Source organism: Fulmarus glacialis, unplaced genomic scaffold, assembly GCF_000690835.1.
Source record: "Fulmarus glacialis isolate BGI_N327 unplaced genomic scaffold, ASM69083v1 scaffold6825, whole genome shotgun sequence".
In the NCBI taxonomy this organism is placed as follows: Eukaryota; Metazoa; Chordata; class Aves; order Procellariiformes; family Procellariidae; genus Fulmarus; species Fulmarus glacialis.
The window spans coordinates 7793-35105 of NW_009211115.1; the positions used below are offsets into that span (position 1 = coordinate 7793).

General features: G+C 42.9%; 1 protein-coding gene across 1 annotated transcript; it reads right to left on the reverse strand.

Moving 5' to 3' along the window:
• POLD3 (polymerase (DNA-directed), delta 3, accessory subunit) lies at window positions 1–25954 on the reverse strand (the record flags this gene model as incomplete). The annotated part of the gene is given in 13 exon segments (XM_009577406.1): window positions 1–206; window positions 3863–3944; window positions 4773–4867; window positions 10597–10709; window positions 12025–12187; window positions 14615–14687; window positions 16591–16608; window positions 16611–16668; window positions 16670–16855; window positions 19639–19771; window positions 21388–21427; window positions 23918–24020; window positions 25899–25954. Coding segments are annotated over 13 exon segments (1326 nt in total), but the record flags the coding sequence as incomplete, so codon positions are not given.
• Between the last annotated feature and the right edge of the window lie 1359 nt (window positions 25955–27313).

Sequence of the window (27313 nt, forward strand, 5' to 3'; positions counted from 1 at the left end):
TCATTTCTTCTGAAAAAAACCCATGATGGAGACCTGTTTGTTGGCTCTGTTGGCAGTAGCTGTCCCTTTCTTCAGGTTCTTCCTTTCTTCCTTTGGTTCTTTCTTCATAGGTAGTGCAGGCTGTTTGTGTGCAGCTGGTGGCTTGGACTTGGCAAAGTCATCCTCGCTATCTGTACAGGATTCACTCTCGTAAACCTTCTCAGTCACTGATGAAAAGAAAAGAAGAACAGATGACGATGGTTAAGCCTGTGTACCAAAGAGCAGAGACCTCCCCACTGCATTTCTGGAAATGAGTATTTTGGGTTCAAGGAGTACATGCCAGATACAGGAATTAAGTCAGCTCAAGGTTATGCAGTAGGTCCAGATGACTGGACTGGCTTTCCACACACTGAGTCAAACTGCCTCCCCTCTTTCTTAAGCGTAAGATGGCAGGTTAATGACTCAGGAGCTTTAATGTCATCCAGCTCTTTCAAAATGACTTGGTGTCACCAAACACATTCATTCGCAGGCCATATGCATGCCTTAAACAGCAGCAGCCCAAAGCTGCCCACTAGGAAGGGCCCTCAAGAGGACAGTTCCCTTTCTGAACCTACTCAAGTGTTGCCCTCTTCTAGAAACAAGGCCAACTGTGCTGAAGACCATCAATTCATCTTGCAGAGGTTGACAAGCAGCTATCACAAAGTGATGAATCTGAATGAGATCAGAATCCGTAGTTTAGCATTAGACGATTTTTATGGTTAAAACCCACCATTCTGACTTGGTCTGACTTCCACAGGGGCCAAAGCAATCAGATTGTCCTGAAATCCAGACAAGACAACCCAGAGATAGACCAGCCTTCCCTCACCAGCACCATGCACGTCAGATGGTCAGGGAAGAGTGAAGAAAACGTAGCGCATCTCAGAGGTGGAGAGAAGGAGCACAAAACCTTGGGGGCAGCTTCTTTCTATACAGGTGGGCAAGCAGGGCAATTATAAAGAAATTCCTTAAAAAAAATAAAACCAAACCTGTGACTGAAATCAAGGACTATAACTGAATAGGATTGCCAGCTCACTGCTGTCAGTGTCTGGTGATGGAAAGCTAAGGGATATAAAACAACGCTCACGAAATTAAACTGGAGTCAGCTCCACTGATGAAAGCCATCGTTAGATACTAGTAACTGTTGTTGTATCAGCTTTCCCAGCAGCGTTCTGGTATTCTTCTAGTAAGCCATTTTTCTTTAGCAACTGTATTCTTTTAAACAGATGTCCTAACTTCCCTTCTTCTGGGAAATTGGCTTTCACTTGTATTAATGCATCAAATTAAATAAGGTTTTTTATGTAACCAGAGACCGGGAAGAGGAATGGTATGAAATCCTGCTCCACAGTGCTAATGGACGCTCAAACAGGAACTGTAAATGCAAGCTAACCTCCCTTCGGAGGCAACTTTTCAGTGAGCAGCGTTAACTGACCACTGGCCACCTACTGAGCTTTAAAAATTTACTGCATTGTCACCCATGTCAGTAATTGTTGGTAACTCCAAAAGCGTGCACTTAATCCCCTCCAATTGCAAGATAACACAGCCGAGATCAACTCTCTTTTACTGAGATCTCAGCTGAACCTAAAAATTCTGTATTTGTGGAAGCTACAGGCACATAGATAGTTACTGATGCTCAGCCCACAGCCAGCTAAATCACAGTAACTCATATGAGCTCTAACTTAAACCAGTGCTGTAACACAAATTTACCTACAATGTACACGTGTATGTTTCAATATATAAGTCTACGTATGTCCTTTCAAGCTTTAGAAAGTGCAAGGTAGAAATGCACTAGCTTAAACTTCAGTAACTCCCCTTTGCTATAGACTAAGAGCAGGTACTCGATTGAGTCCCAGTTGATGCATGGTAACATGCCTTGTGCTTAACTCCACAGATACTTTAATTGCTCAATCTCCCTCAGGGCTAATCCCTAAATTAGTTTTGCTTTTTGACACCAATTCCTTGCTATTGCAGCTATTGTGAAAATGATAACTTAAAATCATGGAGAAATATAAAGTACAGCCTAATCCTAAATGTTAGGATTTAATGTCTCTTAAAACCTAGTCCTTGTTTAAAAAAGAAAAAAAAAAAAAAAAAAGACAGCAGGGAGAAAAGCCTGTATTTCAAAGAATAACAACAATTTACATTAGCCCGTGAGATTTGCAAGTTATTTAGCCTTCGAATGATTAGGCCTGTGCATGGAAAGCGTGGGGAAGGAAAGGGAGGAGAGAAACTGGACAATAACCAGACAGCAGGTTCTGCACAACAGACTGGTAGTTTTTTAGTACAGAAAACAGCATCTCCTCGTTACCTAGTTCCTCAGTATCCCAGCTCCATCCCTCTCTACTTCCTAGAGGATCTGTCTCCCAAAGGCACAACAGGGACTTGCATTTCCCTTTTCATAAAATGGTAGTGGATATGAACTGTAAAACCAAAGATCTGGATTTCACAAGAGACCATGAAACCCCTTAGGGGTGAAGAGAAGAGAAAGAAAGGCAATCTTCCCAGCCCTAGTACGATTGGAAAGGGCTGAAGAGAAAGAGAAGAGCACTCTTTGCTGGAAGCTGAACTCAGAACAGTCATTACTGCGAGCTCTGGATGCAGACCTTGTTCAACTCAACTCCCCAGCTAATGCTTTTTTGTTCCACTTTCCTTCCAAGCGTTTTAATGGTTCTATCTGGGATGGGAGAGCAAAACACCCCATAACACAACTAGCCAAAGCAGTCAATAACTTTGTGCTAGTCCAATTCTTTGACAAAAATCCAGTACTTGAGATTTCAGTTACTAGCATAGCCAGTTGCTGAGTGCTAGCTTTAGATTTCTTTAAAGGAGACACACAAAGTTAATAGGAAACATAAGATACAACTATACAGGCAGGTGCAAACAGACACAAGCTGACTCACGTCCAGGCAGCTCCAAATCTGGGCCAAGCAAGCCTGTATCTATCTACGCTTAGGCACAACGACAAACCTGTACAACAGCAACAGATCTTTCTCCTAGAACTGGCTGAGCTCCCTTGACATCTACTCAGATCAGCAAGGCTGGAGAATGTTACGCATCCCATGCAATTGAGCTAACCACAGCGCTACAAAAAGCCACATTCCACCCTCTTAAATTTTTAAAACCTTTAAAAAAAAAAAGAAAAAGATTCTGAACTCCTGCAGCTCTACTTCAATGTCAGGACACAGAGGAGGAAACAAGTACAGCGGTGTTACACAGCATTCTTCAAGTCACACGAGGAAGCAGTGCCCAGTCAGGCTGGAATTCAAAGCCTCTGGCCCTCAGTACTTCTGTAGAGACTCTCTTCCCTCCTGAAAACAGAGCCATCCTTATCAGAAACAGAAACCCTCTCAAGGATTTAAGCCCCAACTTATTCCTTGCTTATCTGGGATATTTGAAGTTTATATTAATATATAATCAAGCTCTGCTGCACAGCTCTGGATTTATCCCCAAAAGAAAAAAAAAAAAACCCACGAAACCAAACTTCTCCCACCCAGAATTTATCCCAAAACCTAGACCTCTCTCTGCACCATCTTTAAAAGTTTGTATCTTTGGAGAGGAGAGCAAATGAAGGAGGTGCTCATGCTGGCAGGAGGGAAGGGAGAAAAATTGAAAGAAAGTCTGTGAATAATCAAAAAAGAATAAGGATTCAGCCACAGCTCCATGACTCCCTACCCAGGCCTTCACCAAAAGGGCAGTTACCTAAATCTGGGAGCATGAGGTTGAAGTGGAATAACAAAGTGATTTTGTGAACCTCTTTCTAAGCCTGGGAGAGGCTGGCCTGTAAAAATCTTCAACACATCTTCAATAGAGTTAGTTCCACTGAGGTGTAGGAGTCAACTAGTCTTACCCATGCAACCTTCTTCTTCATCAATAAACATTTTGGATTTCAGCACACGCTTCCGCTTCCTCTTCCTCGCTCCAGCTGAAAACTGAAGGACATTGCAGTATTGTGAGAAATCAAGAGTTAAGGCCCCGTACACAGGTCATAAAAACATCAGCCCCAGGAGTGAAATATAGTCTCTCTAATGAAGCTGAGCATGATTTGATAACTAATTCTGTCCCTTCCCAGGATATCCTAGTCTCATTTTTGCTAACGCCACAGTTCTGCCCATCCTATCAGGACAAATTTCAGAGAGACAAAATACAACTTAAGTGAGACAGCAAGCTTTTCCCAGCACAAGGAGCACATTCCTCTTCTAGGGCATGTGACACTCTGAAATGTGTTTAGTTATGTGAGAGGGCGGCAGGGGGTTGTCCCATCATACCTCTGAAGAATGAGGAAATAACAAGGTGTGCAAGACATCACAACTCCTGCTGTGACAAACAGCTGCACTTTCAATAAAACTACATGTATTTTCTCAGCTCAGAGGTTGACTTCTTGCCAGTCGCAGCCCACCTCCATTACGCAGCAGCTTCCCTGCGATACAAAGTTGAATACCAAGAGTCTCTGGTTTCATTTCTGGCCCTGCCCTGACTCCTGAGGCCAAGATTCGGAGGGAAGAGAGTTCAATTCATAGAACCATTAGGGGGGAAAAAAGAGAAGAAAACAGAAAACCACGCTATGAGCAGAAAAGCTAGAGTTTAAATAATGGTCTAGAAAATGAATGAACTAGTGAACATAGTGGATTCTTTCAAGCAGGATGACATGATGGACTTGACAAGCAAACAGGACCTCCCCCCTAGCATCTGAAAAGCGGTTGGGCAATCCCCATCAAGTTGGATAAAAACAGAAGTTAATCACCCTACTATGCTCTTACCTCTGTGGATGCAGGCTCCAGTTCAGTTTTCAGAGCAGGTACAGGAGGTGGAGATGGAGCTTTCTCCTCCTCAGGTGTGAGAGGCGGTGGGACATCTGCTAAGAAGATGAACATCTTGATAGCAAGCGGGTTTAATGCCCCCTTGCAGCTACCTTTTTGTCTCAGATAATTTCATTTAACTCTGAGCAATTGCTTGTAACCTGTATTTAGATCAAGGTTTACAAGTTCTCACTCAGATTCGTTTAATTCTGGTCAGGACAAATCGTTCGAAGCGGTTGGCTTCCAGCCAGACAGCTCACCCTGTGCTAAGGTGCTATGCACTGCAGTTCCCAAAGGAAGGAGGGTGGAGGGTGGGATAGAATGGGAGAAGTGCATTTAGGATTTTTGGTAAGCCAAGACCAGTTCCATCAAATGAAACTTTAAAAATAGGCACAGAAACTGGCATGTTTTAACCATATATTTCACTTGCTCATTAAAAAGAGGGACTGTAATTTGTTTAAAAATTGAAAGAGTCAGGGTTTAAGACTACATATTCCCAAAACATTGGATGACCTGAGTTTCTCTACCTCTTCCCCATTGGTAAAAAGTCATTGCTTCACAGGTGGTGCTACACATCCCGAACAATTAATGCTATTAGCTTGAAACTACCTTAGTCCAAGAATTAAGTGCAATATACTATTACCTACCCTAAAAGATTGTTAAGGGACACACCAATCTTTCATTTGAAAAACAAACAGAAAACCAAACCACCCCAAAAAACTAATCCCATTCTCTCATCTGTCATCATCTATACTCTCCTCTGGGTGCAAGGACGGAGATAGTGGAATCCTTTCAATGCCAAAACTGACTGAAATGGTCAAGGACACCCTCACAAATTTGTACAGAGCAAAACCAGCTCTGCAGCCTCTACCAGCAATGTCAAACAGGGCCTTAGCGAGACTAGCAGGGCTTATAGACAAATGAGAAAGCCAGGGTCACTCTTCTGTGGGGCTGGAAGAGGGACAGAGGCGTGACAGTGAAGAAAAATCAGTGCAGGACAAGAGGGGGAGGAGCAGCACCTTGCACCACACAGCAGGCACCGTGACTAATTTAAATGGCTTTAAGGAATCCTCTCCAAGTCCAAGTGAGAAACGCTGCCATGCAAGTCCTCAAATGTCGGGGAGAGCTAGGAATGTGGGGGAAGAAACTCCTCATCTGACCTATTGCTTAATAATAACAATGATGCCGCTGGATGGGAGGACAGAGTGCCTGCTTGGCTTCTCCTCCCAGCTCTGCTGGCTGTTGCACTGCATTCATCCCACCGTCGTAACACGAGTTCTGGATCTGTAGCTGTCCCAACAGATTAGGTCAGTGTTAAGAGTTATGACTGTGCCAGGCACACGGCCAACTGACCTTCATAGGTTAAGAAGGGCTCAAGTGAAACAGTGGTTGGCTGCCAAGGCTAAATAATAAATTACATTCTTCAAACAAGGACTCAGCCTCCTAACTACTTCAGTAAGCGAGGCACAGAAATGCAAACAGAGTGGGATAACATGACTCGGTATTTCACCTTGCTCCAAAGAGCTGGGTCTGGCAGCTGTGCAAAGATAAAACCAAACAACGGATCTGCTCTAAGGTGCTAACTGCTGGGGCAGCTGGGACCGCAGCCGAGAAGCTGCAGGGAACTCAAAATTCTCAATATTTATCATAGTCTCACAGCAACTGCAGGGCTGAAGCGCCCACATACTGCACAGCACCAAACTTGCTTCACAGACTACCCAGGCTGGCCACATCAATTTGAAAATATTTTCAAGAGAGCATAGGCTAAGAGGGCTGAAAACCAGCCTGGTGAAAAACTGCCACCTCTGCCGTGCTCGAGCAGACCCTGCTGAAGGTATTTTCAGCGTGTCAACTCCACTATGCTGGCTTGGGGGAAATCTGGGCTTTTCTTCAGCCTCCTTCAAATGAGTTCCCCCAGCTTTTGGCAGGCAGAAGGCACCTTCTCCCCATGTCAGAGTGTTTCGGACTACCATCAAGCCGTGTCTCTATTATTTTATTATCCTCTTCTAGCCAACACAGCCCTCTGACATGTGATAACTCCTGAGTCAACCTCTAGCTGCTGCCCACAGTTTACTCAACAGCAACAGCTGCATGAAATGGATACAAGTTGGGCAATTGGATGTACCAAAGATGTAAATCCTGGCTTTGTTTGGTTTGTTCTGACCCTGCCTGGAAAAACTGTGAGAAGCTTTAGTGCTTCTGTTGTGGCTCTCCGAAACCGATAGAGTTTGTAGGTTACAGTGCCACTGAAATCACCCTCCAAAGTGGCTGTAAAACACTTGTCAACACTGCGAAATGCTGCCTGTGTTGGTATAGCTGAAGCTGCCAAAACCTCCTGTCCTCTGTGGACACACTTGTGTAGTTTATTCTGGCACTGGAAGCAAAACAACCTGCAGTGACTAAGGCACCCTCATACCAATATAACTTTTTAATGAAAAATCATTTAAATGGAGAGGATTGTGCCTTATGCCCTCTCTGTATTTTCAACTTGGTACAATGTGCTGACACTCGTGTAAGAAGAGCTTATTTTGGGCTAATTTCAGTACATTAAGAGCAGACTAATACAGAACAACGCAAAAGACTTGCCCCGACATAAGAGTGCCCATACAGTGCTTCGCATCAGTCGTACGGACCTAGTTTCAAACCCACAAAACGTCGCTAAGTCTGCCTGAACAAGGGCAGTGGTTTTACTAGCAGTTACACAGGTGGAGCCCTGTCTGAACGCCATTCAATCACAGCAATGGCTGCGGACAAGCGTCCCCTTGTATCTGCAGCTGCACCCGCAGGAAAGGTTAGCACCCCTGCCCGAGGCCGTGCCTCCTTGAGCTGCCGGAGCAGCCTGTGCAAGCACCTCCTCGTTTGCTTCGAGCGGAGGTCAGCCAGGTTAGCGTGGCGCATTAGCATAAGCAGCAGCTAGACTGTTAGCCTTTGATATCTGCTCTGGTGGTGCAGCTTCCCATATTGCATTTTGCATATTTAAAACTTACCCCTCGATCATCTGCGGGTGAATGACACAGGTGGCGGATGAACCGTGCCCTGTCTGGCAGCGATTTCCAAATGCTGTGCAGCATATGGCGCCTTCCCCCCTGCTCCCACAGGGATGCAGCGTGGAACAATGTCACTCCAGGCCCCATTTTGCTCACTGGTGCTGCTGATTAAAATTGCCCCTGCTCTCTGGAGAAACCTGGTTCCAAGCCTTTCCAAGGATAAATGCTCTCAAAGTCCAGCTGCTGTACATTTTTTTTTTTTTTTTTAAATTATTTGTTTCATCCAACTTACATTCTTATACTTGAATACTGAATGTAATATTACCAGTTTGGATTCAGTACGAATATTTCAAAGAATTCAAATCTATCTTCTTTCATCCAGTTGGATTTAGAAGGGCAAGCAGCAGAACCAAACCGCTGGACGCAGATCTCATTAGGGTCATTTAGATAGCCATTAACTTAAAAAGGAAGAAGAGAGAAGCTCTCTCAATTCTAATGTTTCCCCTCTGAAAGAGGGAATAGTACTAAGGTATCTAATCTGAGTAATATACAAATTTGTATACACAAGCTATAATTTGCATAAATTTACAATTCTAATACACAACACAAAGCAGATTCTCAACATAACGGAAAGAACAAAGAGGACTACGGTACAGAAGGAGCAACAGCAGTGACAAGAAAATTCTCCAAACAGAAAGTCGAACTTTCTGCATACATCCCCAGTAGGTTAAATAGGAGTAAACCAAAACCCAACCCTCCCCATAAGACGAGTGGGTAGATAGCCTTACTTGTATTGTTTTTAATGTCTAAAGCTACTGAGAATGAGGTTAGCAGGACAACTGGGCCCCCAACCTGACCAGAGGACCAGACCCATGGTTTCTAACTGCAAATCCAGTTAACTCACACTTAAGAGCACAAATAAAACAAGGGAGAAAAACTAAACAGACCTACTGCGTGCACTGAGGTAGGACGACACACGCAGTCTCTGGACCACACCTTGGACTAAACGAAAACACAAGGCACTGCATTCAAAGGCATTAACTATTTAGCACATGCTAACGTAATACAGGTATTCATCAAGAAACCAGAGCGCTCTAATACTCAAAACCAAAAGTGGGTATGCAGCCAGAAGGAATTTGCAGTACTCTATAGAGAGCACTCCTCAATTTAGACAGTCTTATGGCACTTCTCTTAGTCTCAGGACACGAAAAGAGTTCTAAAAGAAATAGATAAGGAAAGTAGACGGCGGTCACCTCTCAGCTTGCTGTGTGCTCAAAGCACTGGCATGAACACAGGAGGCTGCGGGTCCCCAACTCACGGCAGCACAAGGAAGACTGAACCAACAAGGTTTCATGCTTCAAAGAGCAGCCTCTCCGCACAGCCCTACCACGCGCCCAAAACATGGGGCTCATTTCTGCCTGCTCTTGTTAGCAGAGAATGGACAAGCTGCGAGATCCCAGCCCAGCAAGGAGCGGTGCTTCAAGTGGCTGAACGGGCTGATTTCAATCTTCCTTCTTCAGAGCTAAACAACGCAGCTTGTCAGTAGGCTGACTGATGAGTAAATGGAAAGACTAGATAATAGCTTACAAACATTTAAAGAAATAAATACCAAAGAGTGTGGGCATATATATTTTTTTTATGGCCAAACAAGGAGCTGCATACAGGAATGTGACAAAATTAAGGCTGATCATGAAGAACAGCTTCCTGAGAGATTTATCATCCTGTGGAATAGTCCGAGTAGAAGTGATGGATGCCTGATGACAGAGATCACTTGAAATTATGCTGGGCAGAAGAGAAACCATGAAAATAAGCCTAAGGTGGCATGGAGACAGCTCAGATATCCAACAATATTTGCCTAACTTGTATTACAGATTCTCTTAATTTCATGGTTGTTTCTCATGTGCTAGCCACACTAAATAAGCAAACAGCTTAAGTTCTCCTGCTGGAGTCCACCTCCTTGCTAATACAACCTTTTTGCTGTTTCACCTTTTTTTACTGGAGCTGTACACCAAACTGGTGGTTTCAATTATTTGTCCATAATGATCCCCAAATTCTTTTCCTGATCAGCTTGTTGGATGACTGTTCCATTTAGCACATACTCCCTAGCTCGATCCCAACTTATTTTCCAGTTATCTATATTGAACGGCATTTGTCACCTCAATTATCCAAATTCTTTGGAATCCGGCCCTGCTGTTCCTCATTATAAGCCCAAATCTTGCAATGTTCTGGGCACTCTACTCCTATCAAAGCCAACAGCCACCGAGGAGACGCAGAGTCGCATCGGATACGGCTCAACTGTTTTGCCTCCAGTTTCTCCATTATCTCTTTTTTTTTTTTTTTTGGAAGTCTTGCTTCCAATCCTGTCTTCCAAACCATTTCTATAAACAGACAGAATAAAGATACTAAAAGTGACCCTGGGAGGGGGGGAGGTCACTTTGCGAGTGTTTACTCACCAAATAAACTGGTTATGACCGGTCCTACAATTCTGGAAGGCGCGATATCTTTCACAAGAGATTTGAGAACCTCCTTCCCACATGTCAGTGTGACTGGCAGCACACTTGGTGAGGAGACAGCCAGATCTGAGCTAAGCTAAAACAAAGACTGAATGACTGAGGCATCTCAACTGTATGGCCAAGTGCTTGCAGCACAAGATAAACAGAAAGTTCAAGCTATAGCCATTTGCACAGTCTTTAGTCCTCTAAACTATTCCCTCAATCTTTGACCAACAGCCTTGGATAGTAATATTGTCGAAATCAGGCCCCTGACCTACATGCCTGGTTGTTTACACATCTTTTTACCTTCCTCGTCACTGCTGTCAGACTGAAGTTGTTTAATTCGCTTCCTCTTTTTCTTTAGATTTTCGGGATCTCTTTCTTCCTCATTATCCGACTTGTCCACCCTCTTCATTTTACTGCCACAAAAAGGAAAGAAAAAAGGAATGAACCCTTGTGCGTGTTATCCGTGTTATCCCTTGTGCGTGCATGAAACCATCAGGCACGTTTAGACAAGCACGTTCCTGATAGAAGTACTGCTAGCGAGGAAATGAAATACCTCTGTACCTCTTAAAAACACGACCATCACATACGCTGAAGTATACTCACCTATACAATCAGGCATAGGTGCATGAGCATTTTCAAGCCTCTCATCCTTAGCCAAAACAAGGAGGATTTCTTTAGCCCCTCTGCAGTTCAACAGTTTGCCCAGTACCTCAGGTAGCTTGGCCACAGCAACCTGGCAAGAGTGCACTTCTGATCTTGTCTCTATAGCTTAGGCTCCCAAACACTAATGTCCCCAACAGCATCGCTCAGAAGCTCTTTTGACAGACTGCTTGCCACTGACTGACTATGAGGTAGTGTCTCAGAATCCTGGAGCCATTTTTAAAGACTACTGGAAAAATAAAATAGCTTCTTTCTTTTTAATGTTGGCGAGACATGTCAGACTAACAAGCCTGGAGGCTAAAGGCCCACGTATCGTCATAGAGCTGGTACAGCCCAAGTGGCCTTCCCAACACCAGACTGCCAACATGCAGTTTCCAGGCCTTTGGCTTTTTGAATAAGACTATCAATAAGAAGACCAGTTAGCACTAACTGCGATGGTGGGCTGGGTGGTGTGCTTACCTATTTAGTTAGAAACGGATTGAGACCACCAATTAATTACTCATAGGCCACCAGAGAGCCATCAGACTGTAATGATTTTTTGTCTCTGTCAGTTTGGGTTGGATTAAACACAAAGGGCTGAACTTAAAATTTACTTGGAGTCTCAGCCCAAAGTAAACCAGTGGCATTGAAAGCAGCAGTACATTAGCTATGGAAATCAACAAGCAGAACTTTGTGTGCTGGAAGCTGTGTACATATAAGCTTGGGAATATACTACCTTCCCTGCAGTACAGGTGCTCCTGCCAGCCCCCACATATTGCCTGCAGGGTCTATACTAAGTCTGCTCACAGCGTGAGGTTGTCTCACGGAAAGCCACCCCCTCCCACTGAAGACTACCTGGACCGTGTCCCTTCCCATTTGCAATGGCACAAATGGCCCCGAGGCATCTACAGCACTAAATGGAAAAGAAATATTAGGAAAGAATTCCAAGAGAGATAATTTTAGCCAGGTTTAATGCAATTTAGTAGCTGGAAACAGGAGGTGAGCCAGCATTGTATGACCAGCTAGCTCCATGCAGGCCATCAACAAACAGGTTAACAGATTACAGGGACCCTGAATGGTGTGGCCCACCTTTTTTTGTCCTTCTGTTGAATTCTGGCAGACTCTGTTTTCTTCCCAGGTTTCTCTACTACAGTATTAGGGGATGACTCTGGTTCTGCTACAGGAACTGAAGGCTTGACTACTTCTTTCTCCTCCTTTGGCTGCTCAGGCACAGAGTTGACTTTGAGTTTATCTGTGAATAAACCATTAAAAAAGAACAAACACTGGGCATTCAGTATGAACAACAACCTACAAAGGAGTTGGCTAAACAAAACACTGTGTACCAAAAACAGAGAAAACACTACAGATGCTATATAAAAGCATTAAGGGATCTAGATTGACAAAGCTGTGTCATATATGAAAAAAGGGCATGCTTAAATTTCTAGCTGATTTACCAGTTTGGTTCTGTTCCTGACGGCACAGCCCAAGCACACTGCAAGCTGAGTGTGCTGCAGCAGTTAAACTCTGCAGAAGAGGGCTAGGAGGCAGTGGCAGAAGCCCTTACAGTCACCAGGACCAAAGGCACCACAGAAGGGTTGGGAGCCCCTCTTCTGGACGGCCCTCTTGGCATAACACGACATCCATCTTTATAGTTCAGTTTATCCCTTCTAAATTAGAGTTTTAGTCAAGCACAAAAGTGCCCAGAAACAGGAAAATGAGGACTGATGAAAAGCAATGAAAGGTGTGTGCAGTCTCCATCCTGCGTAACATTAGAGCCCATGATTAGCATTTTCAGTAATGTAGTAGCTTCTCGTTCCACCCCAACCCCAATGTGATCAAGAACCAGCCTCTTCTGCCTACACAGCACCACATACAAGGACAACTATGCTTCAAAAGTCTTAATCTAGTACCAGAGAAGAGATAAAAGGTGGGAGCGGACAGCAAAATAATACATTTACCAACCTGATAGGTGGTGCTGTTAGCAAACTAGCACCTAAGTATAGTCTGTGAGCTTCATTCAGCAGCTTTACACACACACACCCCCACGAGAAGAGAGGAGCAGACAAGTGCATCCCAAGCACAAGATGCCCGAGCAAAGAAAAAGTATTCAACAATGAGATCAACCACATCGTCAATAGGAACAGGGCCTACCAAGAGGGCTAGAAGACTTCATGCCAATGCCTTTCTGACACTGCTTGGAAAACAGGCTGGCTGCTTCATTGAGCAAGGGAAAACATCTCATACATAAGAACTTGAATGACAGCTCTCTTATTTATGATCAACAGCAGAGAGCCGAAAGACCCAATTATCGTTAACTCAGGACTTTCTGGCAATGGTAAAATATTTGAAGCCAGGAGAGACGTACAACATGTAGGGAATAAATCTTAATCCTGGAATCACCCTATCTCTTCTATACACATAATCATTTCCAGTTCTGTTCGGTTTGCTCCTTCCCTGCAGCCACCTCACAAGTTTCCTTGAAGTCCTGACAGGACTCAGCGGAGAAGTGAACCCCATTGGAAATCGTGGAAATGCATCCACAAAGCCTTCTCCATCACCACTGGGTTATTTTTACCACGCAATTTCAACTTCTTGGGTTTTCAGCATATGAACTTTGGTCTAGGGCTCTTCTCAGATCTGAAGAATTTACTTGAATTAATTGTAGTAACTGTGCTTAGGCTCGTGAAGCTTAGGCTGAAAGCATCCTCAGATCCCTCAGTCTCATCAAAACAGGAACTCAGGGATGCCCAACTGAACTGTGCCTCGTGTGTTCAGTGCTGGAACTGTACCCTGCACACTCTGACAGACGCTTGTTAGAAGGTGAACTTTGCTGTTTACTCTCTCCCAGTAACTCTTCTTTGAATCCTCTTGTACACGGTATTATAAGGGCATCTTTGAAGAAAGTCCTATGGTCCTTTTCCAATGTCTATTTAAAAGCTTCAGCATATTTTCTTTAGACTTGGATAATTTAGGTCAGAAGAGACCTCCAGAGGCCATCTACTCCAAACCCCTACTCAAAGGGGAAGGCCATACCTCATTTTTATCCTCCAATTATTAGCTCTTCAGTTTTCAATAAAGAAATTAACCCTAAATCTAACTATAGACCCCTCACAGTGATTTGTGATGAAAAGCAAGCTGCATTAACACGCCCTGCATAACAGGTTTTGGCAAACATTTTACCAATAGCCAATCTTTCAGTCAGAAGTACTCACTTTAAATCAGATTTCTTCTGCACTAAAAATCCTTCCTGGGTTAGTCTGCACAAATATGTAATTTTAATTGATCTCCATCCAGCAAGCTTTTTGTCTGAAAAGTTCCACTTACAACTTTTAATTTTTGCTTTAAGAGCTGCATACAAAAACATTAACCCCTCTGAGTCCAAAAGAGCAGAAGAATAGCATGGAAAACTATAAGAAAAGAGGGGATAAAGAAAATTGAACAAGTTTGGCGAGGCAGGAAGAAAGAGTTCTGCTCCTTTCTGTTTATGTCTCCCATCACAGCTGTATAACAAGATGCCTGATATCACTGATTTTTTAATTGTTACTTAGCTTAAAAAAAAAAAAAAAAAAAGGTCTTTCCAAAATTCCCCTGGATTTTTTTTTTTTTTTTTTAACCTACAGCAGGCTGGTCCCTGACCACAATGGTTTTTGAAAACAGATGCGTGTTATAAAGCACTTACTCATGGCAGCTTTTCCAAAGAAGTTGTTCATTATGTTGCCCTTTGCTGGTGGTTTGCTGCTTACTGCAGACACCTAGAAGCAAACAGAGGAGTAACCACAGGAATTACTCATGCAACACAGCCCTTAATATGCATAGTACTGCTTCTGGACAAGCAAAATAAATATGTATGATTTGCTGAGTAGCCAGTGTCTTAGATTTCAGTATCTGTTTAGAAGAATTTGAAGATGCTAGATATTACATGCATCAAAGGGTCGAGAGTAAGTTAAGACTCCTTAGCTAGGCCTTCAAATCTAACTTGGGTCACATTCCTATCGGATGTCTGACAGTGTTACTGAAATAAGTGGTTGGGACTTGGCTCAGTTCCCAGCAAAGAACTGTTCTTTTTGCAAACTATCAGTGCCTCAATTCACAGTAATCGACAGAGGAAAGAACACAGATTGGCCAAACCATGAAGAATTTATCCAGCTACTCTGGCACGTACGCTGTTCTGTTGAGCCGTTTGCAAAAAACATCACTGCTCTATTCCATTAATATAGCCACCACCAAAGTGAAAAATCACACACACACAAAACCACCTAAGGAAGCTTGGCCTCCTAATCCCATTTATTTTCATGCAAAAAAAGGCAACCAGACACTAAAGTTCCCAAAACACTCAGACACGCATATTTCACCAGTTCTAAGTTCACTATAAAAATCAGAAAAATGAACCAAACTGTACTCAGCTGTTATAAAAAAGCCAAACCATATGCAGGGAACATTACCATTTTAATACCACTTACTGGCCATGTTGCTTTAAAAACAATTATACTAATTAAAATTAAAATGTAATCTGATCCTGGAAAAACAGCAGTTGAGAAGATAAACAATTTAGTCTTGCACAGGTCAAGCTCTGAAACTTCCCTCACAGACCAAGTTTAAACACCTTGATACTTTTAAGACCTGGACTTCTCACGTTTCACTTATTGCTCAAAACAAATCCTTTTAAGCACAATGGAGAGAGCAAGATCCTCAACCGGTGTATATATTGGCATAACTGAAGACAATGGAACAATTGTCTCAATAATGCAGCTATGCTGGTTTATACTCGCTGGAGATCTGGCTCAAGGAGGAATGTCAAAGCATCGAAGTTACGGCAAATACACTTCTGTGGATAGGTCAAGAGTGTGGTACAATATATTTTTGCCCAAGATGACTGACAGAAGGCACAACTGTACTATACAGTCAAACACAAAAGAGTGACTGAGCATTCTCAGTGTACAGCAAGTTTAGCACTAGAAGCAGTGGACAAGGCTGCACTATGGCTGTTTAAGGTTATTTAGGTCGAGTAAGAGCGAAGCTAGAATCATAGAATCATTTCGGTTGGAAAAGAGCTTTAAGATCATCGGGTCCAACTGTAAACCTAGCACTGCCAAGTCCACCCTAAACCATGTCCCTAAGCGCCTCATCTACACGTCTTTTAAATCACCAGGAATGGTGACTCCACCACTTCCCTGGGCAGCCTGTTCCAAGGCCTGACCACTCTTTCAGTGAAGTTTTTCCTGATATCCAATCTAAACCTCCCCTGGCGCAACTTGAGGCCATTTCCTCTCGTCCTATCGCTGGTTACTTGGGAGAAGAGACCAACCCCCACCTGGCTACAACCTCCTTTCAGGTAGTTGTAGAGTGCGATGAGGTCTCCCCTCAGCCTCCTCTTCTCCAGGCTAAACAGCCCCAGTTCCCTCAGCCGCTCCTCATCAGACTTGTGCTCCAGGCCCTTCACCAGCTCCGTTGCCCTTCTCTGGACACGCTCCAGCACCTCAGTGTCCTTCTTGGAGTGAGGGGCCCAAAACTGAACACAGGATTCGAGGTGCGGCCTCACCAGGGCCGAATACAGGGGCACGATCACCACCCTACTCCTGCTGGCCACACTAGTTCTGATAGAAGAGCGGCTCATTAAAAAGCCAGAGGGCTGCCAAAGGGTCTGAGGTAACTTACGCCTGGGGCCTCCTTAGCCTCTGCTTTAGTTTCTTTATTTGTGTCCTGGGGTTTGGAAGCTGCTTTTGCTGCAAACATTCCCATGATCCCTTTGGGCTGCTGCGAGGGCTGTTTTGCCATCGATGGACCATGGCCGTTGACCACAGGTACACTGACAACGTTCGCGTCACTTTGTGTCTGGGAGCCAGCCTGCAGAGACGTCTGCGCTTGAGAAACTTCAGCCGACGTCCTGGGGACCGCAGCGGCACACTGAATGGCACTAAACCTGTGTGATGGAGTGAAAAATTTATTAGCCTTTTAACTTCTTATTTTTCACCTCGGTTTCCTTCCCGGTAGCACCTTGTTTCTCTGGTCCCATGTTCTCCTGTTATGGGAAAAAGAGCATTTTAATTTGGGACAAGACAGAAAGGCTGGCACAGAATGAGAGCAATGGAGACCTCTACTGAAAAGACCAGCTGAACCTGTCAGCAAGAGCTAGAGCATTCAAATGCTAAACAAGCTGTTCAGATTTCATGGCGGGGGGGAAAAGCCCATCTCCAAACCCAGGATAGAGACGGAGCAGACTGCATTTTATTCCTAAACGGGTTACGCTCTCTAAAGTTCGCAGCATAAATTGTATGGCTGTCTGATGATCTAAAACATTTACAACTTTCAGATGCTTTGACAGAGTCCACTACTGCTGCAACAAGCAGCCACAATCGTACTGGCCAGGTAAGTAAATCACAACTGAAGCTAAACTACTTAAATGGCTCAGAAGATATCCATGACGTTCAGACTTAACTATATAAAGACATTTCTATGTAATCACTAGTAGACAGAGATACATCTCAGCTTGTAACAGTCTGAAACGTGATTGTTTGGGGATACGGAGATATAAGAACTAAATGATGTGCTCACAGTTACAATACAATTCCCTGACAGTCAGGAATAGCAGTACCCAAAAATAACTGAACTCTGCTCCCCACTGTGCAAATCACAGGCAAGGCTTTCCAGATTTCCTACAGAAATGCCACAAAAGAGCACAGACTCACGCCTTCCAACCCACTGAATTACACAGCGTATTTTTATTTGACAAGAAATAAACCAGTCTTCTGCCAATTAATTTCTGTGCCTCAGCATTAGCGGCTCACATGCACAGTCCACTTCTACTCAGATCAGGAACTGTAATGTATTAACAAAACAACACCATCTCTACAGCATTTCTAGGCTGCAGCAGCAATCTCTTGACATTCAAACCTTTAAAGGAAGGAAAGAAGATTTTGAAGAAAAATATTCCTACTTTCCTTTATAGTTCCAAGCTGGTTTCAACATGGTCAACACCACTCTCTGGACAGCTTTCACTCCTACTCCACACACCCCCATAAGCAACACCATCAACCTCCAGATTACAAACAATGTTTTATCATCAATGGTTATATTGACTGCGCAGCAAGGACATCTAAACCTCACACATTCCAAGCGCTTGGGAAGTTAGCTTGCCTTAATGCTGCTGTGTGACTATAGCTTATGGGCTTGATCCAAAATTCACTAAATAATCACTGAAAAAATAAGCAATGTTTGGACTATGCTCTGCAAGCAAGGAGCTGCTTCCACTTGGAAAGCTGACATTAGCAACATGCATTAAATCCAGTTATTTATATTAGTACAACACCTAGCCACCTCCACCATATTCACAGCATAACAGGTCCCATACAAACACAGAAGAGAATAAAGATCCTTGCCCCAGAGCCTGTGAGATATATGGACTGAGAGGGAAGCATAAGAAGCCAGTAGGTTCTGTTTGCTATAAACATGCACATAGTTAAACCTCTGTCTTTTGCAGGTACTGCAGGAATCTTGTCCCAAGTGTAAAAGACAATTTGCGTAGTTGACAGGGAACATGGTCAGTCTGAATTTAGTTCAGCCAGGTCACAAATGAAGAAGCTCAATTTTTCTTAGTTTGCTTGGGAAATTCTGCTCCAAAGCCAGGCAGGGATTTACACACAGGCTTCAGAAAGCGATTTCAGAATCTGAGTTGTCTAAACCTCTGGATGTACAAGTTTGAAGGGCAGATTCCTCTAAGACACAAGTACTGCCATGCAGGGGTGCCTGAGAGTAAACAGACTGGAACAAGGCCGCTGCAGTCATACCTATGGCACGCGTCTTCATTGAAGCAGAGGTTTCTAGCGCTTAGCATGGTATTGATATTCACATTTGAAACACGCAGCTTCTAGGACATTATTTTCTCAGCCACTCTCTTGTCAACATTTTGAAGACAGCTACATTTCTACTTTCAAATTCTATACTCTTTCTATGACACAACATTCAGGCATCCCCCTTCTAAACCAGATTGGTCATGGCACGTACGTACTGATTACATCAAGCTGAAGCTGTCGTGGTGGAAACAACATATAAATGAAAAGCCACAGCTGCCAGGCACTGTTCAGGAGGAGAGACAATGACCCCTGGGGACTGAAGTCCCTCTGAATTCCAGGACAACCTTTCTCTAGTTCAACCATGAAGAGCACTCGTGCTGCTTGGTCTGTTTTGTATGCTTCCCTTATGCCTCAGGCTCTCATCTTATATATGAAGAATGAGTTCCTGTAAGACATCTTCAGAGAGGTGGATGAAAACATGGTCTCACAAAACAGAAGGCAAACTCATGTTAGCACTTTGCTGAGCACATCACTCGTGTTTTTGTAAGTCTGTTTCAATTTACTCTTCCTGCGTGACTGAGAACTGGATAAAAATAGTCATGATGAAGTGTGGCCTGGAAATGCGAAAAAGGTTTCTAGCCATCAGAGAAGGAAGGTACTGGAATAGTCTGCCTGTTGGAGTAACGGAGCAGGTGAACCAACTGTAAGCTGCAAAAAGCTCGGTTTACGAAAAAATCATACAATGTGCTGTCTGGGGACTGGTCTGGCACGACTTAGAAGATATCTTTCTCTAGCTTTCTGAAAATCCAGACATATCTGGTAACCATGGACTTCTGCTCAATTGCACTGTGTAGCAACATCTCTTCAGTCTCAAGTCACATAGCATTAGAAGAAAAATCAAGACGCAACTCACTTGCTGCAGTTGTGCAGGTTTGTTTTGACAATATCATAGTCTGTGTTGTAGAGTGGCCCGCTGTCCTTGAGCAAGGCTTTCTGAATGCTGTAGACGTGCACACTCGCAATCGTGGCTAGTTTAGACTTCATTGCTGGAGGGGGGGAAAGAAAAAGGTGAAAAAAAAAAAAAAAAATCCTCTGTTAGCACAGCCTTTACAGAGTCAGGTGGCAACTTTAAGTATCAGGCTCTACCAAGGATGGAGAAAGACTGACAGACCACTTGACAGCAAGGACCTGAATATAAAAATGTGTAATTGTACCTTCTTCCAACGCTCACTAATTGAGAATTCAAGGTAACAGATTCCACAAGCCTGTCAAACATGTTTTCCACTATACGCTCTTGGTTCTTACACTGAATTAAGAGTAATCTCTCTGTGTTTACCTTCAAGATATCCAGTGTTTGGGATCCAGAATATCTATATGACTACCTAAAGCAAAGGAAGAAAACAGATGGCCGTAACTCTACCCTGCTGGAAGGTAGCCATTAAGGTAGCGTCCACCTTATCAACTAGCATCACTGTGTCTTCTCTAATATTCTGCTGGAATCAATGTTTTGTCTCTTCTATGCTATTTAGACTGTAACCCCCTTGCGAGAAGGGCTGTTTTTTAGGAATTCTTTGTCCATTGCTTATATTGTTCTTTCCACACAGTCCTGATCTGAGACAGAGCTTCTAGGCACTGTAAAAATACACACAGTAATCATGTCTTGGGGCCAGTCCTAGACTATGCAGCCCTACTCCCATCACAAATCTCAGCCTCTTCCAAATGTAAGTCATACCTTTGGCCTGTCTTCTAATACAAAAAACATGAGCAACCCTTTCCTCCACAGAAAACAGATTATTACGCAGCACACATAATTCAACAAACACGACAGATAGTAGTTGCACTGCTTGACAGTCTACTACCCTGATGAAGACAACTTTAGCTAGAAATCCACCTTCAGATTTCAAAAAGGAAAATAACACAAGTCTTTCAAACAAAGTTAGATCATTAGCATGGATATTTAAGGTCACAAATCCCACAGTATGTTCTCAAATGCCAAAGATATTATTTGAAAGCAACGAAGAGCCTGCAGTTGTGTTTCAATTGCTACGGATCAGATCTCATCAGCAGGACCAGACCTGGAAAGATGGTAAGATGACTGACAGTGCATGAAGAACAGTTGCAGGAAGCAGTGTTATAGTGGTGGTTTTTTTCACCTTTTACTGTGAAAGCAAATACTCCAGACAAAAGTAAGAACTTTCTTGTGGAACATTTAACTAATACTCATGTTACTCAGGGCAAACAAAGACTGCAATTGCATTTAACGAATAACTAGTTATCTGCTTCAGCATCCTTGGGAGCCTGAAGGCTCATAATTGTTCTAAAACACTGTGAGACACTGCTGTACACTACTGTACACTACTCAGATATTGCCTTTAAGAAGAGCTGTCTGTCAGTGGCAGGGAGGTGGAAAAGAATCGCTGAGTAAAATGGTCAACATTAAAAAAAAAAAAAAAAAATCGGACCCAAATCACAAGTCTGAAGTTACACAGCTGTTGGCTCAGATATTCACAATTCTGAGAAAAAGCTAGTACAAAAAGTACACACCTGAACCCAGCAGCCTGACTAGGCATTTACGTGCAGATGGCAAGTTCTGAGCTTTACTCACTTTGCAGTTCTTTCAAAGAAAAAAGTTAAAACCACATAATTTTCACGATCTGCTTACCTTCAAGTTTATCCTCTCTCACTACTGCAACCTTGTGGCACTGTAAAAAAAAAAAATAAATTGCAACCTTAAAATTTGAAAAGGCCTGTTGTACATAAGACTGGTATTTTCAGTTATCTATTGAAAAAGAAAGTCTACCGATTACAGGTGCAGCTTTATAGCTGCAAAGAACACTCCCAATGCCTTTAAACAGTCATCAGCTACTAGTTTTTAAAGCTCTGTCTTCCTACTTTTCTAATAGGCTGTTTCACAGATCACTACAACCCTAAAGAAATTCTCTGTCCTCCATTCCTGACACTGGGAGATGAGACACAGATGAAACAAGAACTAAACTGCGTTGCTTAGTGGAGAAAAGCAAACTAACACAGCTGATGACCCAACTGCTAGAAATCTGCCGCACTAGCCCACATCACGCATGTATATTTACATGGCCACTAAACTCTAACGTAGCAATCTCTAGCACAGACACAGCACCAGAGAAGGAAAACACCATGAGAAATTAAGCATTAATTCAAAAGTCAGATATGAATGTTTCTGGAAATGTGCTCTACAGCCAGTCTTCAAGGACTATACCTGCTCTATGACATTTAACAGGCTGCGGTTAACACAGAGAGTATCCAAAGAGACAGACTGGACAAAATCACAAAATTAATTTTGTGTTTTACCGATACCACAGACTAGCCAGCAAAAGAGTAAGAGGTAAGAAAATGTAAGCAACCTGAAACGGTAAAGAAAGATTGAGAGTCTTGGTCCCTCACAGAGGTGTATAAAAAGTTGCAAGTAAAGAGCATGCAGTGCTTAAGACACGATGAGAATTGTTTGTGACTGATTTCTATTCCTATCTCCCTTCAGACGAGTCTTGCAGTTGAATCCGCAGCCTTGTGGCTACACCTACTGACAGCAGACAGTAGTGCAGGGTTACCAGCAAGCACTGAAGGTTGCATCTGAAGCACTCGCATCCCTTTCCTACTCAAAATTGACTTGTGCCAAATAATACCCTCCAGCTACTCCAATGCCTGCACATCTTCTAGAAGTATCTTCCAGATCCGACCTCTTCTCCCACCGTTCCAGCTAGCCCTCAGACACTCAGTCTGAAGAACGTTAAACAACTCCTGTGTGGCATTCCTAACCCTGACATTGCTTCATCTCTGCCCCTAACAACTTGCTGCACCTGCAGGTTACCTTTCTTAGCAGGCGTTACTATTGCAGTATTCAAAAATAAGATACTTAACAAACAAACAAAAAAGTGCCCCTTATATGTTTACCTTAGTAGATCTTTCTTGCTTTACAAATATATAAACTGCTAAGACAGAGTTTAAAAAAAATTGTCTATATCCTATGTCAGAATTCACTTGTTTGTTTTAAATACATTATGGCAAATTTGAAAATATTACAACATGTTGACAAATCTCTCACTAACTCTAGTGATCCAAGAGATGCTACCTTATTATTTCCAAAAGAAATCGGGGGAAAACCTGTTAAACTCAGGCTATAAATGTGACACTATCTGTACAGCTTTAAATAAATATATTCCATCGTGCAGAACTAATGCAATAAATAATTACCTTCCATTTCAGGTAAATTTGGAGATGTAAAGAGAATATTCTATGCATGTGAACCAGTTTATTATTTAGGAAAATAAAAAAAGGTTTGTTGTTTTCTTTTCCAATCTACAAATAAAAGCCAGGACACCCTGAGATGTACTAATTCTAAATGAAAACTGTGGATTGTATTGTAAGAGATATTTGGGTATCTAAAGATAAGAATAGACACCTAGTGGAATGTCAAAGGCATTCAGTGTTTGGCTATTAAATTCTTCCGAGAGCAAAGGAAACAGGCACTCAATTTGCTCATCTTCTTTCAAAAACCCCTGGGGTACCTGTCTGAAATTTTAGATGACATTCTTGAAAATCTGACAAGCAGCAACAAGAAAAAATAAATACATTAACTACAAGTAGTGATTCCTTTGCTTAATAAGTCAATGCATTTTAAATACATAATACTATTAATAAACTTACGTTTCTATTGTATACCAGGATAAAAAAAGTTGCTTTAACACGAGCACTTCAACTATTTATTCATTATTCTATTTATTATTTATTATTATTTCATGCTAACTGAATTCCAAGCTCTCTCCAAATACTACTCTCCACTCCACAGCAGATCCTGGGAAATGGATTAGCTGATCTCTCAAGGGCCCCTCCAGACTGTTTTAGAAAATTTGCTGTCCAATATTAGTGATAGGATTGAGAGATGACTGGTGACAGGATTTAAGTTAATTAAATAAAAGCCCTGGTGCATTATTCAGCCCTATATTACCAAATCATGACCAACTGATCTTTCCTCCCCATCATTTGTAAGCTGGAACAGAGATAGTGTCTTATTTTGGACATGTACAGAAGACCTAGCACACTGTGCCTGTTGCTGGAAAAAAAGAGCAAGTTCAGCTTTTGACCCGAAGATTACAAAACAAGATGGAAGACACAAGAACAAAGAGCTCACAGACACCTCTGAGAAATAAAACACTCACAGTGTGTCCATTCTGGATAAGGTTTCCTGCTACCAAGTAGGTGACATGAAGCTGAGCTCCTGAATTCTCCTTTCGTTTCCTCTCTACGTAATCATACAGCATCCTGCACAAAAAAACACAGTGTTGAACACCTAGAAAGGAAAGAGCCTGTCACCCCCCTTCCATGAAGCTTACATAAAAAGAGCAAAGCCAGCCTGACATGGAAACATTTCACATAAGCACAGCTATTTTAACCAGGATTAAACTAATCTTTCTGAGACACCTTTCTCCTCTGCCACTTTGAAGAATCTCAGTCCAACAACTACATAAACCAAAGGTGAAATGAATACAAGCTCTGAAAGCTTTAATAGTTGGTTGCAGATGGTCTCACATCCTCTGGGCAGCTTGTTCCAAAGTCTCCCCTCGAGAAGGCCGTTTCCCTTGTTACAACCCAGCATTCTGAAACACCTGACAGAGAAACTGGTGATTTTTGGTACATGATCACATTGCCAGGTGTATATATACAATTCTAGTTACATGCACTGACACGGTGATCAGAAACAGAAGGAAAGAGCATGATTAGTGATGTCGAGATTGAGCTGAGATTCAACTTTCAGCTCCCACTTATACCACTGATTTATGATGAGCGTCCCACGTAACTGGGCAGACGCTACCGCACACTCCACGAGGATGCTATCTGATAAAAATACTTGAAGATCCTCATTGCCACAGAGACAGACTGCAATGAACATGCTGCCACAGCCAGCAAAACTCACTAAAATAATTCACTTGTGTTATCAGGCACTTCTCCAGCTTCTAGGAGAGAGTTTTAAGCACAAAGATGCCACAGGAGTTCTCCATCTCCAGGTTGCTTTCAAGGGTATAAGAAGGTGCCTCCGTTTCACCTGGGCCATCTTCTTCAGAGCAAAAAGTTCTCTGGCTCCTTCTAGTTTACCGTATGACCAAAACTGTTCCCAGCAGAGCTCTCCAGTCAGGTCTACACCATCACTGAAGCACACTCAGATTTACACATCATCTAAATTGTTCACACACACGCAGAGGAAAGAGACCAAACAATCTCTTCATTACATTAGATGCCCGAGTTGATATTCTAGTAGTTTGGACAAGACAGGTGAAGCTGGGCTCAGTACACTGCAGCTGAGTACGCAGCAAATGCCCCTTTAGGTCCAAGCTATAGCCAGAAACAAGGAGAGAAAATATTTGTATTATGGGACTTGACACTCTTATGCAAACTTCAAATCTTATGCTTAAATTTACCTTGCTGTGTAGCAACAGCCCCGGAATCCTTGGGAGCTTGTTCTTTGTTTTATAGGATATTTAAAAGTAATTTTTATTCTTCAAAATACACCAAGACAAGGTTACAGATTTATACTAAGTTTGGAGAAGCAAAAATATTTGACAGCACAGCTGACTTCCCCATCCTTCAAATATTTACCTGTGCCCTTAATTGGATATTAATAACCCATCATGCACTACGCAGCAGGGTGATCAGAGCGGATAAGCATTTGCCATACACGTGAGCTGTTTTGCATTTTCCTGACTCTGCTCCCAGCAATATCCACGGATAATGTACGGCATCCTAAGCTGGGGTATGCAGTGGCAGATTCTCACAAAGGCGTAGCTCTGCAGGACTGGAGCCAAGTTCAGAAAACACATCTGCATTTCAGGATGAAAGGAGCTACATACATTTCTGCAGTAATATAACACTAAAACTTCTATTCTGACCTAAGTATTTATGATATAAAGCAGCGTAAGGTGTCCAGCTGAGCACTGCTCTCTAAAGCACAACTCCCATCAAGTCAAGGCAAGATCTGCCTACAGCAGGAGTAAGGCATGTCGAATAACATAACCTGAAAAGACATGCAGGATTTTTAAACATTTCCAGAGAGGTAATTTTAATACAGTAACCACAATCATGAAAACAGTAATTAACAAGGCTTTGCCACAAAACAAAAGGTTTGTGGGATGCACTAATACCTACTGTTTAGCCTGGTTGACATGAACTCCCAGAGTGTAGCTTAGCCATTTGTATGTTACCTGTAAGAAGAAAAAAAAAAAACCCACTTTAGTAAGAAAACCTTGGTCTCTTGACTTGTTAAACTTCCCATCCTTTGCTTGTTTCATGGGGAAGTCAAACTCTTTAGACTCCTCCTCCAAGAAACCCACAGCAAAACCTGTTAGAAGTGAGAGCACATGGACACCCACGCACCTGTGCTTTAACGAGCAGATTGAATCCCTGAGACCTGAACAAACTACCTACTCTGAAAGGTGTGTTTTTGGGAATGCCTTCTTGAAATGCCATTGCATAAATAAAAGCCATTCAAAAGACCCGCACTGCTTAGCTTCACAACAGAGAGAAAAAATTAAACGGCACAATCCTTAATTGTGAGAAGCTCTTACTGCTCTCCCAAACACCTACTGAGGATTTCTTGGATTTCTGCCACCCTCCCTCACCTGTCACAGGGATCTCCGGCTGCATCACAAGTCCGACAGCGCAGTGTGCCACATCTCAGGAGCTCTAAACCCAGCCCTGCCACTGACTTGCTACATTATTTAGGCAAGGCATGTCTTTTATACCTGTTTCTCCTCCTGCTCTGCCTTTTTAAACTAAGCCTCAGGCTAGGGCCTCTCCGGTCTCAAATACAACAGTTAAGTTAAATTGTTATTACTCTAGCAGTTTATTGAAATAAACTGTAACGACATAGGGAGTTCACATTAATACAACTGCTTTGACAGACAAGATGCACCAACTTTACTGTATCACTTTCTAGGCAAAAATCTTTATTTTGAAAGAAACACAGACACGCATGCTTACCATTTCTCTGAAAAAAATGGTCCTAAGAAAAGCAAGGCTTCAAGAGGCCACAGAAGATAAGTAGTGACACTGCTGTCACTACAGTGGGTTTTTCTGAGGAAAAACAGCTCATCTATTAGGGAGCATAAGGAATTTGGGGAGAGCTGCTTTTCCTGTTATATGAATGATGCCATTACCAATTCTCTTCAGAGACATTAAATTAATTTAAAGTCAAAGGGGAGGAAAAAAATCCTGACAAGAAAGGCACCTCCCACCCAGCTTGACAGAAAGCCCATATTGACTCTACACTGTGATCTGTGGAAAAGCAAACACAGCCAGGCACCGCACGTACATCCCCAAAGATGAGTAAAACTTGAGCAAACAGCCCTGAGGAGCAAGGCAGCTACAGCTGCGGAAGCCTCCTTTCCTCTGCGCCTGCCGAGGGGAGGCAGGGCACCCACGCGTGTCCCGCAGGTGGGTGCGATGGGGGGGCACTGCCTTTGCCTCACCTTCCGACTGCCAACACAAAGCAGCTGCTCTCTGCGGGTTTGGGCTTCACCAAAGCGGGGCGGAGGGGGGGCCCTGCACCGGTGTCACCGCAG